The sequence below is a fragment of the Strigops habroptila genome, chromosome 2 (assembly GCF_004027225.2).
Source record: "Strigops habroptila isolate Jane chromosome 2, bStrHab1.2.pri, whole genome shotgun sequence".
Taxonomy (NCBI): Eukaryota; Metazoa; Chordata; class Aves; order Psittaciformes; family Psittacidae; genus Strigops; species Strigops habroptila.
The window spans coordinates 13,237,461-13,250,259 of NC_044278.2; the positions used below are offsets into that span (position 1 = coordinate 13,237,461).

Sequence of the window (12,799 nt, forward strand, 5' to 3'; positions counted from 1 at the left end):
CCTCTTCATCATTAACCTTTTATAGAACACTGCAAGCCCAATTGCTTGCTTCACTTCCCAGGAGCAAGGAAATCTTTGACCACCTCAGACAAATGGAAGACTAAGGGATGTAGTAACTCAAGACTTTGCCAAGCCAACTCTCCTCGGCCATCTTCAGTGTTGGAATTATTACTGTCCACAGTAGTTGTTGTCTAGAGCCTTAGCCAAATTTATCATGATTCTGCAATCTGTGCTCCTCCATTACCACTTTCCACTGTCTGGATTACAGGAGCAGAAGCCCTTAAGGCACAATTACCTCTGAGCCAACCAGCCAGGGTGATGGAGGAATAATGTGACCTACACGTTTTGTCCCTTACAAACACGTACTCCACGGACTGAGCTCATGAATTCCACTTTCTTTGGCTCAAGGCCTGGAAACTTGAGTCTTTAGCAAGTGGCAGACCTCCTACTGAGGGCAAAATTAACCTCAGCCTACAGGTCAGAGCAGTCCGATTTCACTGTATTTTGCAAAATATTGCTTTAAGGATATGAGGTTAATGAAGCTGTCTGGGTAGAGGCATCTGAGACCATTTGGTATATATTATAGTTCTGAAGGTTATTTGGTTTTGGGTTAGGTTATGCACTCTAACAACAGTCCCTTTCACTTATTGTTGCAACCTCCTCCTTAACCACAGATAACCTTCGATTAAATATTTCACAGTAGTTTAGAATTAACAAATTAATGTAAATGTTCTTCATGACAAAGGCAACAGTTATAAGATTAATAATGCAGTTGTCTTAAGGATTTGTAAAGATCCTTAAGACAACTTAATTAAATTCTATGCTAACATTACATGCTAAAATTGCAGTTTAACATCACAATCAATGAAATCAATAGTACCTTTGAATTTATACAGATCACTAGCATATCTCTTCTATCTTTTGGGACCCAATCTTCAACAAATTAGCAAAAAACCATATTCGCATCATCCCTTCCCTTCACGGTATCCATAGACCTCCCTGTTCCTTTGTTTTACAGCTTCCACACTCCCCTCCCCAATTATTTGTGTGGTTTTAGCACCCACTTTCAATTACTTCTTAGTCTTTTCTACAAAACTATCTAGCCAACCATAAGCAATCAGGAGCACTTTCACAGTTTAACTATGCTAAATGAATACCAGTTAGTTAATATTTAGTAAAGAAGCTTGCCAGTACAGAAGAGAAAAAACTGCTCTATATCCTTTAAACTTTTAAAAGAAACATGGCATAATTAAAGAAGAAGAAACGTTAGAGGAGAAGAACATGGCATTATCACTTCCATAACAGGAAAAGGGTTATCCTCTATTCAAATTTTTTTTTAAAGGTAAACAGCACAAACCTCTGCTTCCACACTGTCATTTCAATTTCTCTTTATTAAATGCTTCAGAAACACAGTTCACATTGAGTAGTCAGAGAAAAATATACACGAAAGTTACGCTGAGATTAACTTGTTTGCATCCTCAGCCAAAAAAGGCAGAATGAACACTGTCCTTTTGAGAATGAGCCTAAAAGGAAAATGACTGGTTTAGCGTTTGACCAATTTTACAACAGCTGCAATGAAAACCCCATAAATTTTCTTCCATTTTAAAAAAGGAATTTTCCATGGAAAAACTCTATTCTGTACATAGACCAACGTACTCCCTACCTCCAAGCTAGCAACACAGATTTTTTTTTATAATGCTTGCCTGCCCATGAGACAGGTAATCTATACTGAGACAAATCTACACTGATTTGCATAGGTCATCTAACAATATAGGACAATGTCAAAATGTGGTCTATACGAAAATGCCAGCTGCAACTTTGAAAAACCCCAAAATAACTCAAAAATACTTGCACAGAGCAAGAAGGTTACTTCAGTAAGTTAATACTCCCACCTTCCGAAGTCTGTAAGCCAAACTTATTAATGCACACTGTTCTGAAGAAGAATTCACAAGAAGCAAATGAGGACTGAGACCATATGACCCTCTAAACTGTGCACAGTTTATCCAGCACCTTATCGGTTTCCTGGTCAAGATCTCAAATGCAGCAGTATAAAACGAACAGAGCAGCAAAAAGTCCCAAGACATTCTGTCACTCCCACCCCTCCTATCCACAGGCCTGGAAGCATCAATAAAATGGGAAAGTCAGACAAAGCTCATGTGTACACTTTGAAAAGCCATCAGCAGTCACAGATTTCTACCTAGAAGCAAAAATGTGCACCAGCTCTTATTGCGTCAGCCAGGGGACTGGAGGTAAAAAACCGAAAAGAGAAAGACTGACTTTCTAAGGGTTGACCATGGCTGCCACCCATCCACTTACTGCAGGCTCCAATTGCCATGTTTAGTTCACCACATACCAGGCCTTCAGTTGAATCTCCAAGATTATTATTTGTTTGAATACAGGAGAAACTCTAGGTAAGTTAGAGGAGCACAGCATGTAAGAGGATTGACTTTGTTGAGAAAGAGTGTAAGGGAAAAAAAAGAAACTGCATAGAGGACAAACTACCACTGCAAACTGAATAAGGCAATCAGTAGCTGTGGGTGGCAAGAGTGAGAAGTGCAGCAAACATTGAAGAATGTGCAGCAGAAATTATGCTGAGATACAATGTGGAAGAAACTACATGAAGTAAAAAGTGAAAAAGATCAATTAATATCTACTGTCTTTTTTCACTAAGCTCTCTGAGACAAGAAAATGCCAGTTTCCAGAGTATGCTATCAAAACAGCAAATAGCAGGCAAAAGACTGATGCAACAAGCCAGCCTGTCCAACAAGTTTCAAGAAATAGAGTTTTTTCAGGGACTAGACTGAATAACACGGTGCTCCTAGGCCTCTCCAGACAACTAAGAGAACAAGAAATTTTCTTCTGTATTAGTCAGTGGAGTGACGGTGCTGGGCTGCCACATGCACTTAGGAAAAAGCTTCTGTCGGATGTATGCTTCTATGATAAGAATCTGCAATAAAAACTAGTCAACCACATGTCACAGACCAAACCACAGTACTCACGAGAACACAACCACTATTAACTACAAACAGTACCGTATTTTGGTGGCGGAAATAAGAGTCTTACATTCACCTGAATAGTTATCACAAGGCCTATCCATATCCTGATTAGCCATTACATTTATAATATAAAGGTGAATGACAAGATGCCTCAAATCATTAGTCTACTGAATAATAAATAAGGACAGAGTGCTGCAGACATACCCAACATGGAAATGAAATTCATTATGCAGCTAGTTTTGGAATCTCTGACCTCCTACATGGAGATTAAATACTTCACATGCCACAGATAAATATACTGAGCTCAACTTGAATTAGCTTTAAAAGTTAAAAGAAAAAAAAGAGGTGTTTCTTCTCAGTACATCCTTCCATCCTGCAATACAAGCAGGAGCACTGCGACAGACTTACTGGTTACCCCAAATCATTACTTTCGGTGTAAATTTAAAATAAATATCCTGTGGAGTACCACAAATCTGAGTAAACATTACTTACAGATTCACTGCCTGTGGACAAGTCCGCAATCTACACACCCATCGAAAACTGGACAGGTATCATATGCATACATACACACCTAACTACAAACCTATGCTATACTGGAGTACAGCACACACAATCAAATACTCAACATACAGCCCATATATACTCAAATATTCAACATAACAGCTACAAACGTTTTTTAAATACTATTACCTATGTTTATGGCACAGTCAGAAAGATTTTGTAACACATGGTGTGGACCACAGCCAATGTTTTTGCTTTTCTACTCTCAAACACACATTGGTGCCCTTGGCACCATTTTTTTTTTTTTTAATAATCTTTTTTGGAAATATTACAGGAATGTTAAGGATCTTCCATATTTAAGCTAAATGAGTATTTTATATAACCTTTTCTACATTACAGGGAAACCCCAAAGAACAGAGGGAACCAAAACACATAAGCAAAAATCACCAAGTCAAATAAACCAGGAAAGATAATTTAAAAATGAGGAAACCTTATTCGTAGAAGTAAAACCACTGAACTAGTTAGATATAAAAAGGACAAACATTCAAACCTTTATTCAGCCCACAATACGGATGGAAATGAGCTCTTTATAGTTGATTTGTTTTGGGTTTTTTTTAAGTAGATCTACCAAAACAAAAGTATTTCTAACTTTAACTTCTCTTAACTGACAGATCTACACTATATGTATCCACACTCAGAAGACTTCTAGAAAACATAGTTTAAAGTTATAATATATATAGTCTGCTTTTCCTCACTTGTTTAAGGTAGCTGCTACAAGAGCTTTGCACAAAGTTGAGTCAGAGACACTCCAACCATCCTTAGAAATGATGGTCATTCATCATACAGTCAGCAAAACTTAGTCAAGGTAGCTCTGTGCACACACACATGCACAAACACTAACGTATTTAACACTAAATTATGAAACTTACTTTTGTCCATCTGCAGATCGTTTCCAGCCTGCTGGCAGACCCTGTGAGCTATCTTTCCCAATATTATTTAAGATGGCACCATCTTTATTTACAGAATCCTCTTTTATTCTAGCTGTGGAACAGACAGACTCTTCAATTTTCAGCTGCTCTGGCTGCACGTCCTCCGGAAGGGTATTTGTGTTCTGTAAATCCTTTTCACATCTGTTGGGTTCATCTTGGAAGGTAGAGGGTTTAGATTCTACCAAAGAAGATCTTGTGGCAATATTAAATAAGCTTCCAAGAAAATGAAAGAAACCTTCTCGGGGTTGCTTGTCTTTATCCACTGTTTTGATTCCAGGAATCAAACTGGGAAGGCTATTAGCCTTTTTCAGCTCCTCCTGGATTTCAGACTTGCTAAGTTCTTCTGTGGAATGGTTCTTCTCTTCATTTTGACGAACCTAAGATAAATACAAGAAGCACATAAAGATGATGTTTCCTGTCATTTTCGCACAGTCCCAAATTCCTTAATTTTCTCCTACACATTGTATTTCTTTCAGATCTGTTGTTTTAAGGTTTGTTTTCGGACCAAAGCCCTGTGCTCTCTTCTTTCTTTGTACTAAAAAAGTCCTTATTCTACAAAAAGTCACGAGGACTACATAGGCTACATAGAAGATTGACAAAGCAGCTGCTGTGGAAGTAAAATACAGAAGGACAGATGGAGAACAATTGCTTCAACTGGCAGGAAAATTATGAGGAAGAAGGAACAAATTTTCACACTTCAGACTCTAATCTGCTCAAAAAGCAGAGTTTCACAAACAAATCTGTATGTGCTTGTGAGATGAACAGTTTTCAGCTTGCAAATATATGCAGGAACATGATAGCAAAACACAAACATACCACAGCCTTAAACATAGGGTAACCTGCACTTCTTTAAAAACCAGGAGAATCAAGAATAGAATTTGGATAAAACAAACTCATGTGCCAGAGATTAATCCTACCTGCTCTCTGCCACGTTGCACCCTGTAGCCAGATTTTCTTCAACTCCACAGACAATTAACTGCACGGCTCTATTTCCAAATCTATTTGTAGACTCACACAGCTCCACAGTCTACCATGCCGAAACTGCACAGTTTTCCATACAGCCAAAGTCCTACACCACCATCCCTGCACCCAGAACCTTCTGAACCACCTATCAGCTCTGCCAGCTAACTGAAAATAATTAAGGCAGGGCTTCACCTCATTTAAACCACCTGTTCATTTCTTTCCACAACTCAGCTGAGCATCTACCCCAGGGACAACACAAGCTCTGTTCCTCATCCATTTACACCCTTGAATTCCCTTCAGCTTCTCTTACAGATCCAGGAACCACTGCCCAAGCCCATGCTACTTGTGCCGACACCATCTGCCCCAAAAGATGATGCAACTTCACTGGTAGGCTTCACAAACACCACATGGAGCCATGTTTTCAGCTTCACAATCTGCAAATGCTCTTTCCCTGGACTAAAATGCTCTGGGAAATACCTCCCCCTGATCCTAACCCTTTTTGGTAGGTGCCACATGCTATTGCTGCCTATTTTATCTTTACAGTACAATCCTTGTAATTTCAAACCCTGTTTCAACTGTGTTTATTAAAACAGAATAAAGTTACTCCTGCTTTTCTTAGGTGAAATCTGTTCTGCTCAGAAGGAAAGGAGAATATGAATAAAAAGTCCTATACAAATTTTAGTTGTGTCAACAATATCTTTGGGTAAGAGTAATTGGTTTGAATTGGATAACACCTACCCATTTAATCTAAGCAGAAAGCTACTATTTTCATTAGGTCAATAGTCCTATTTCAACTTGATTTGTTAATAGTCCATCCAGGATCATGTTCATGATGAAAAAAGTGTTTTAATGAGCACAGTTTAATCCTTCGGGAACAGCAACCTCTTAAAAACTTGCAAGTTATACTTAGTGATACTGGAGCATTGGTCTTTAAGCTTCAAGAAGTATTTTTTCACCTTTTTCATACAAAGAACAGGTGCAACTGCTTAATATTAAGTGATCAGATGTATGTGTTGAAAATGGAATTGTTTAGGTGAGAACAGAAATTGAATGCCACTAATTTGTCCTTAAGAAATCCATACAACCTGGTTTCTTCACACAGACAAGACACTTAACCACATAAAACTTCTAAGTAAACTTTCTAAAGCAGGCTGAGTCAAACTCTAGCTTTTTTTCATCCCACCTATGACAAATCCCACCTGATTCTGCACATACTGCACTAATCATTAGTGGACAGGTCAGCAAAGGGATGTAGTCATCCCTATAGTATTCAAGGATTTACTACTTTACAAGTCAACTCTACTCAAACCCACTCCAGAAATGAAGACAACAGTGAAGCCTACAGATGCACCACAGTGCTGGCTGGTATTTTCAGAATTAGGCAAACTATGCAAGTAACATGCAAACCTGGGATGAATCTCTTGAACAATTAACTTTATCTCATAGGAACTAAGTATTTTGCACGAACAAATGCAAAACAGAAACAAGGGGGGGAAAAAAATATCCAAAATTACTCTGCTGTCGTGAGATCCCACTTGCAGCACTGTCTGCGGTTCCGGTGTCCTCAACATAAGAAGGACATGGAGCTGTTGGAGCAAGTCCAGAGGAGGGCCACAAGGATGATAAGAGGGCTGGAGCACCTCCCGTATGAGGACAGGCTGAGAAAGTTGGGGCTGTTCAGCCTGGAGAAGAGAAGCTACATGGAGACCTCAGTGTAGCTTCCAGTGTCTGCAGGGGGCCTACAAGGATGCTGGAGAGGGAGTCTTTATTAGGGACTGTAGTGATAGGACAAGGGGTGATGGGTTTAAACTGAAACAGGGGAAGTTCAGGTTAGATATAAGGAAGAAGTTCCTTACTGTGAGGGTGGTGAGGCACTGGAACAGGCTGCCCAAGGAAGTTGTGAATGCTCCATCCCTGGCAGTGTTCAAGACCAGGCTGGACGGAGCCTTGGGCAACATGGTTTAGTGCGAGGTGTCCCTGCCCATGGTAAGGGGGTCGGAACTAGATGATTTTAAGGTCCTTTCCAACCCTACCTATTCTATGATTCTATGATTCATCATAGTCAACTTCAAAGTTCTACTGCCACAGTTTCTTCTTTTACTTTAATATCTCAGCATTCTTCATTACCAGGTTTTGATACAACTTTTAGTGAGGGAGGGCATTTCTCCCTTGTTCTGTGATTGGCGTCATTCACTTAATTTTGTCAATTTAAAAGCATATCTCCATGCAGGAAGTGCACACAAATCTCATTATTTTCTCTGCAGATAAACCATTATAGGCTATAAACATTTATATTAACTACTACGATATCTATGAAGTTAACAGCTAAGTGCATTAACTATAAAAGAAAACATTATATTAAAAACTTGACAACAGTTTAGTATTTTTTTATTAGTTGTTTGTTGTTTTTTCTAAAGTAATTTGTATTCAGGAACTGATGTGGAGGCTTTTTTCCTACAGATAACTAAGACTTCAAATATGGCTAAATATCTACATGTGAAATTCTTCCCCTAGCAGCTCTGAGACATAACACTTGTAAAGCCTGTGCTTCTTATTTGTAAACATAAATCATGCCCTGCATGAAAAGCTGTTTTGTAGTCTCTGTTTCCAGAAAAAGAAATCTATTTAGGCTTTCCTTCCCCTTTAATCTTTCTTTCCTTATTTATCTTTCGGTAAATCAAAAGAACGGGAAGTTTTAATATGAAAGGGTCCTTCCATACCTTTAACCATAAATAGTCTCTTGCATTAAAAAAAGCCCTGGAGAACATTTACACTGTGCTAACTTGAAGATACATGCGGATATTAAGTCCCAACACAGAAACTATGCAAATCCTTCTTTCTTCCCTTCAATATAATCAATCCTACTCTCCACTTACTCTCCCTCCTGCTTCACTTTGCCTTTCCTGTAAGAGGCAGCATGAGCTATTGGTGCTTTAACATTTGCCCATAAAAGCTCAATTCAAAGTTTGAACCATTGTTTAGGCATTATACAAACAAAACTGTTCGCGCTACAAATTCTAAAGTTTGTATTTTAAGATAATGCCAAATTCAAATTACTGAGACAAAAGCACATGATCTGTAAAGCCAGTAAGCCTTTAACACAGCAGGAACCTTCAGGCACAAGTGCCTGACGCATAGCAGTATGATGGCAATTCCACAAGGCAGTAACATGACAACTTTCACTTACTTATTATTTCCCATGCCTCTCTCCAAGCTTGTTGCTGACAGAAACTCCAAGCAAGGAAAAAAAGGCAAGAGGGTAGGGTATACACAAAGTAACCCTTTCCCTGGTAAATGTCACCAGTATTCAACAGTCAGAGGCTTTAGATGACCTTGACAGAGAAGTTGCATCTGCGTTACAGTTAGGCTTGTGCAGTTTGATGTTCACAACACTGGAGAATACCAGTGACTCTTGTATTAGTTACACTTCATGTCATCAGTTAAAAAAATAAAAATAAAAAGTCCTTTCCAGTGTTAGAGCAGCCCGAACAGATTCTCAGGCTTACCACACAAACAACAGTTCCTGAATAAAAACCTACCTGCCAGATCCCGTTTGAGATCCTTGCTGACGCAAATATAAGTTTTCCTGCCATAGTTTTGTCCTTCTGCTCCTTTTGTATAGAGACTGTCTTCCCCTCGCCTTCCCTTTCCCACTCTCCACGAGCTTTCCTGCTTGTGACATGCTTCATAAAGCTTTAACTAGCTTTTATTCTTTTAGCAACTTGTTATTCAAAAGTTTCACTGGGCAAACCCTGGGTAACCTGGCCTGACCTTACAGCTGAGCCTGCTTTAAGCAGGAGGTTGGACTAGATGACATCCTGGGCTCCTTTCAACCTGAATTATCCTATGGTCCTGTGGCCTCACATGCAATGAGGCTGGTGTAGAGGGGAAGCTCAGCAGAGCATGAAACAAGATTATGACTTAAATCAGGTGACTGCAGAGACTGCAGCGATGACTGAAGCTGTATCTACTGTGCAGTCAAGTTGTGCAGGCTCACCTTTCTGGGGCAACCAGTGCAGGGAAACCTGGCAGCCGGGAGTCAGAAGACAAGCCCACGATGTCACGTCTCAAGCGTGACACTCATGTGAGCTAATTTACTCAATGGCAGACTAGGTATGTTTTCCAGGCTGTAATACACTCCTGACTGTAGCACAGACATACACCTAACTGCACCTACACAATCAGGCACAGGGCTTGCTACCAGTATGAGCCCCTCAAAATGCAGAGAGCAGCTCCAGCAGTGCAACAGCACCCTGAAGAGTGTCTGCTTTGCCTCCCACATCAGCTGAGAACAGCCACCCTGGTAGCTGGTGTCTCTCAGCAGTCAGGTGGCAGAAGTTCAAATTGCCAGAGGTTCTCATTCAGCAGGGGTTATGTCTGTCTGCCAAGAATACAATCTCTTTTATTGCCCTAACAAGTGAATGAAATGAAAACATTAACAGCATTAAAACACAGATCTCTGCGAACAAAGAATTAGCTTCCAGCCACAACAGCCAGACATTTCGGATTTCACTCCCAGCAAGCGAATGCTCATTATGAAGCAGAAACTCCAGACACCCGTGTGTAGACCTCTCACAGACCACAGACCGCCTGTCCTGCGGCACTGGGAGCTGCTGATGGAGGACATTCCGTGCACTGTGTGTGCACTTTAACCACTGCATCTCACTTGCGGTTGCGAGAGAACATGGCCAGCTATCAGGATTTTGGGATTGTCATTGATTCACCCCAGGGACCTTCAACAAGCCATTTAAACCCAACATCCCAACTGACTCATCCAAGAAGTGGTCACAGCACTGTTCCAGAATTTCTTTTTGCGAGCATGTAGAAACAGTTTAAAAGGCTTTCAGATTGAAGTGTTGGGTGCGCAAAGTAGCATGTTTAGGCATTGCTACCTCTAATACTATAAAATTAACCACATTCCTAGCCTTAGCTTTGACCTGTCAACATAGCTGAGATGGCTGCGTTTCGTTTAACCATTATGAGCATCTCATTCATATGTTACAGTATGTACATTTTGCATGCTAAACAAAACCCCCAGTGAAATAGCTTGAGCTGCTGGGAGACTAGTATATCCCCACAAAGAGTCACTACTGAATGTTTCTCAGATTTCCCTTCTCTGGGAGGCTAAAGCTTCTTTGGTGTAATCTCTCACTTGTTTGCAATGAGTGGGACACACTGAGGTATGTCAACTCCACACATGAAACAGGCTTTTGTTTTTTCAGCTACTGTGAGTAAAAGAAGTTACGCATTCTCAACCAACGTGATGCTATATATATATGAAAACCTAATGAAAAAGAACCAGACACAGTGAGACAGACTAGGAACAAGAACTGCTCAAGAAAATTGGCATGCTATTCAGAATAATTCAGGAAAAAGTACTACCAGATAGTGAAGTATATGATAAGCAGAGAACTCTTAAAAGTCCGCTGTTGCTAGTGTTCATGAGAAAAATGGATTTAAAAAACACGCAAAATGGGTTTTTCCTATTCATGCCAGTAATTTGGGTGGTGATGAGATAATGCAAGGGGGTTCCACCACTGTCAAAAACTGTTTAGTCTTAACTAAAAAATACCTTTTAAATAATCAGAAAAAGAAAAATAACCCCAAAGATTAACAAAGCCTTGGTGTTTTGGGAGGATTGAAGTTAATTGTGAGTTCTGTATCTCTACAAGTGAGTAATGCTTTGAACCTCTGAATGTTTTGGCGTTTTTATATCACAGAGTTCACAATACAAAAAGTTCACATCCTCCTTTCTCTGCTTGTTTTGACATGAAAAAATCAGGTCATGACAACCCTGGAAGATAAGAATAATTAGAGAACTAACGAAATCATGGCATCTTCATAACCGGGAGTAAAAGTTAAACAACAGGAAGAGACTTCTAGTTAAACTTTATAAGTTTTGCATTTTTTAAAAGAAACCTATTTAAATTCAGTGACTATTTAACATTCGGAAAGACAATTGCCTCTGTTGAAAGTTCAAGACTGGGACTTGCTCATCCATTTGAATTCTTACAACACCAAGGAGTCCTAAATGCAGATTTCATTTGTCAGATGAGGAAAGACAAGATGAAACAAACATGCTCTGAAACTCTAGCGTCCTCCTAAAATCTGAGAAATATCCAGACTCATCTTCCCTGACAAGAGAACAAAACCCAAGGTGGTAAGGGTGAACAATCAAATGAAAAAGTAGAGATAAAGGAGGTACCGATTTGAAATAAAGTTTCTGCTAGGTCACTTTTACAGGAAATTGTCAACTCAGTGAAAGTCTCTAGAATGACAAAGTGAATTTTGTGATTTTAAAAATTCCATTCACACCATTTGCAGTGTTATTTCAAAATTTCTCCCTTCTAAATTTTCTCCTGAAATTATTGTAAAGCTCTGATTAAAGATTAAGAAATGGTATTCACTTCTCAGTATGTAACCATTGCCTTATTACTACAACATCTAGTACGGAGTCAGAGAGAACAGAATTACCTGTTTTATTTCTGTTGTTTCCTCTAAATTCTCCCAGTATTACACTTCCCTCACTTTTTAGTGTAAATGTTTTCACAGACATGAAATCATTTTTTTCTTTTTCACTTGATGATTCCCTGACATTTGAAAATAAATAAAAAAATAAAGGTGAAATTCACCTTTTCAATGCAGAAGGTGTGTGCAAGCAGGAAGTACACTGGGAATGGGGCACAAGATAGTGTGATTTCCACCTGTATTTCTATTCTATTGGCAGGCTATAGCATCTTGCACCACAGTTCTTCTCATCTGTCTCCTCAGTGCTTTTCTGTGTCAAACTGAGCAAGGTTTAAGCTCTCCCTTTTTTTCATCCATCATGAAATGAAGTTTCCTGCTCAAGATCCCTTCTTTGCAGAAGCAGCAGAGAGGGAAGCACAGTTCAGGATGATCCTTTCTAAAAATCTTCAGTATGACACAGGAAATTACTTTTAGGTAAAGGCTTTAGATAGGATGATCTTGAAATATCTTCCTGGACATACAGCTTTTAACATCATTAACTTAACAAAGTGTCCTGAGAAACCAGAAGGTGCTACGTACTCACCTATAAAATTCCATTTCAGCAAAAGTCTACATCATTGCTGAGAGAAAAAGATCTGGTTTCAGGTTCCACAAGGGAAATCTTGATCACGCAAACTCCAAAAACATTTTGGCTTTGTCTTTCATTCATTGTTGTGGGCAGCAACAGCTTTTAAAGGTAACTCTCAGGTTTTTAAAAATTCATGGTTGGCAGCAGTCATCCACCTCCCTTGACTCCCCAAAGACAAACAATCCTCCTCCCTTATTTCTGATCGCTAAGACTAAGACACAGGCGTTCAATTGGCATTCACACACAGACTGAGA

At 39.4% G+C, this 12,799-nt stretch overlaps 1 protein-coding gene across 3 annotated transcripts in view; it reads right to left on the bottom strand.

Annotated features, from left to right (window-relative positions):
* CRYBG3 (crystallin beta-gamma domain containing 3) overlaps nucleotides 1-12,799 on the bottom strand; it is a 95,874-nt gene that overhangs the window by 62,430 nt on the left and 20,645 nt on the right. For 2 of the 3 annotated variants that reach the window (XM_030472038.1, XM_030472040.1), the window contains exon 3: nucleotides 4,427-4,863. In XM_030472038.1, coding sequence (XP_030327898.1) covers nucleotides 4,427-4,863 — 437 coding nt within the window. Of the gene's footprint in view, nucleotides 1-4,426; nucleotides 4,864-12,799 lie in introns of those variants that run through there. The other variant, XM_030472039.1, reaches the window with a different exon arrangement.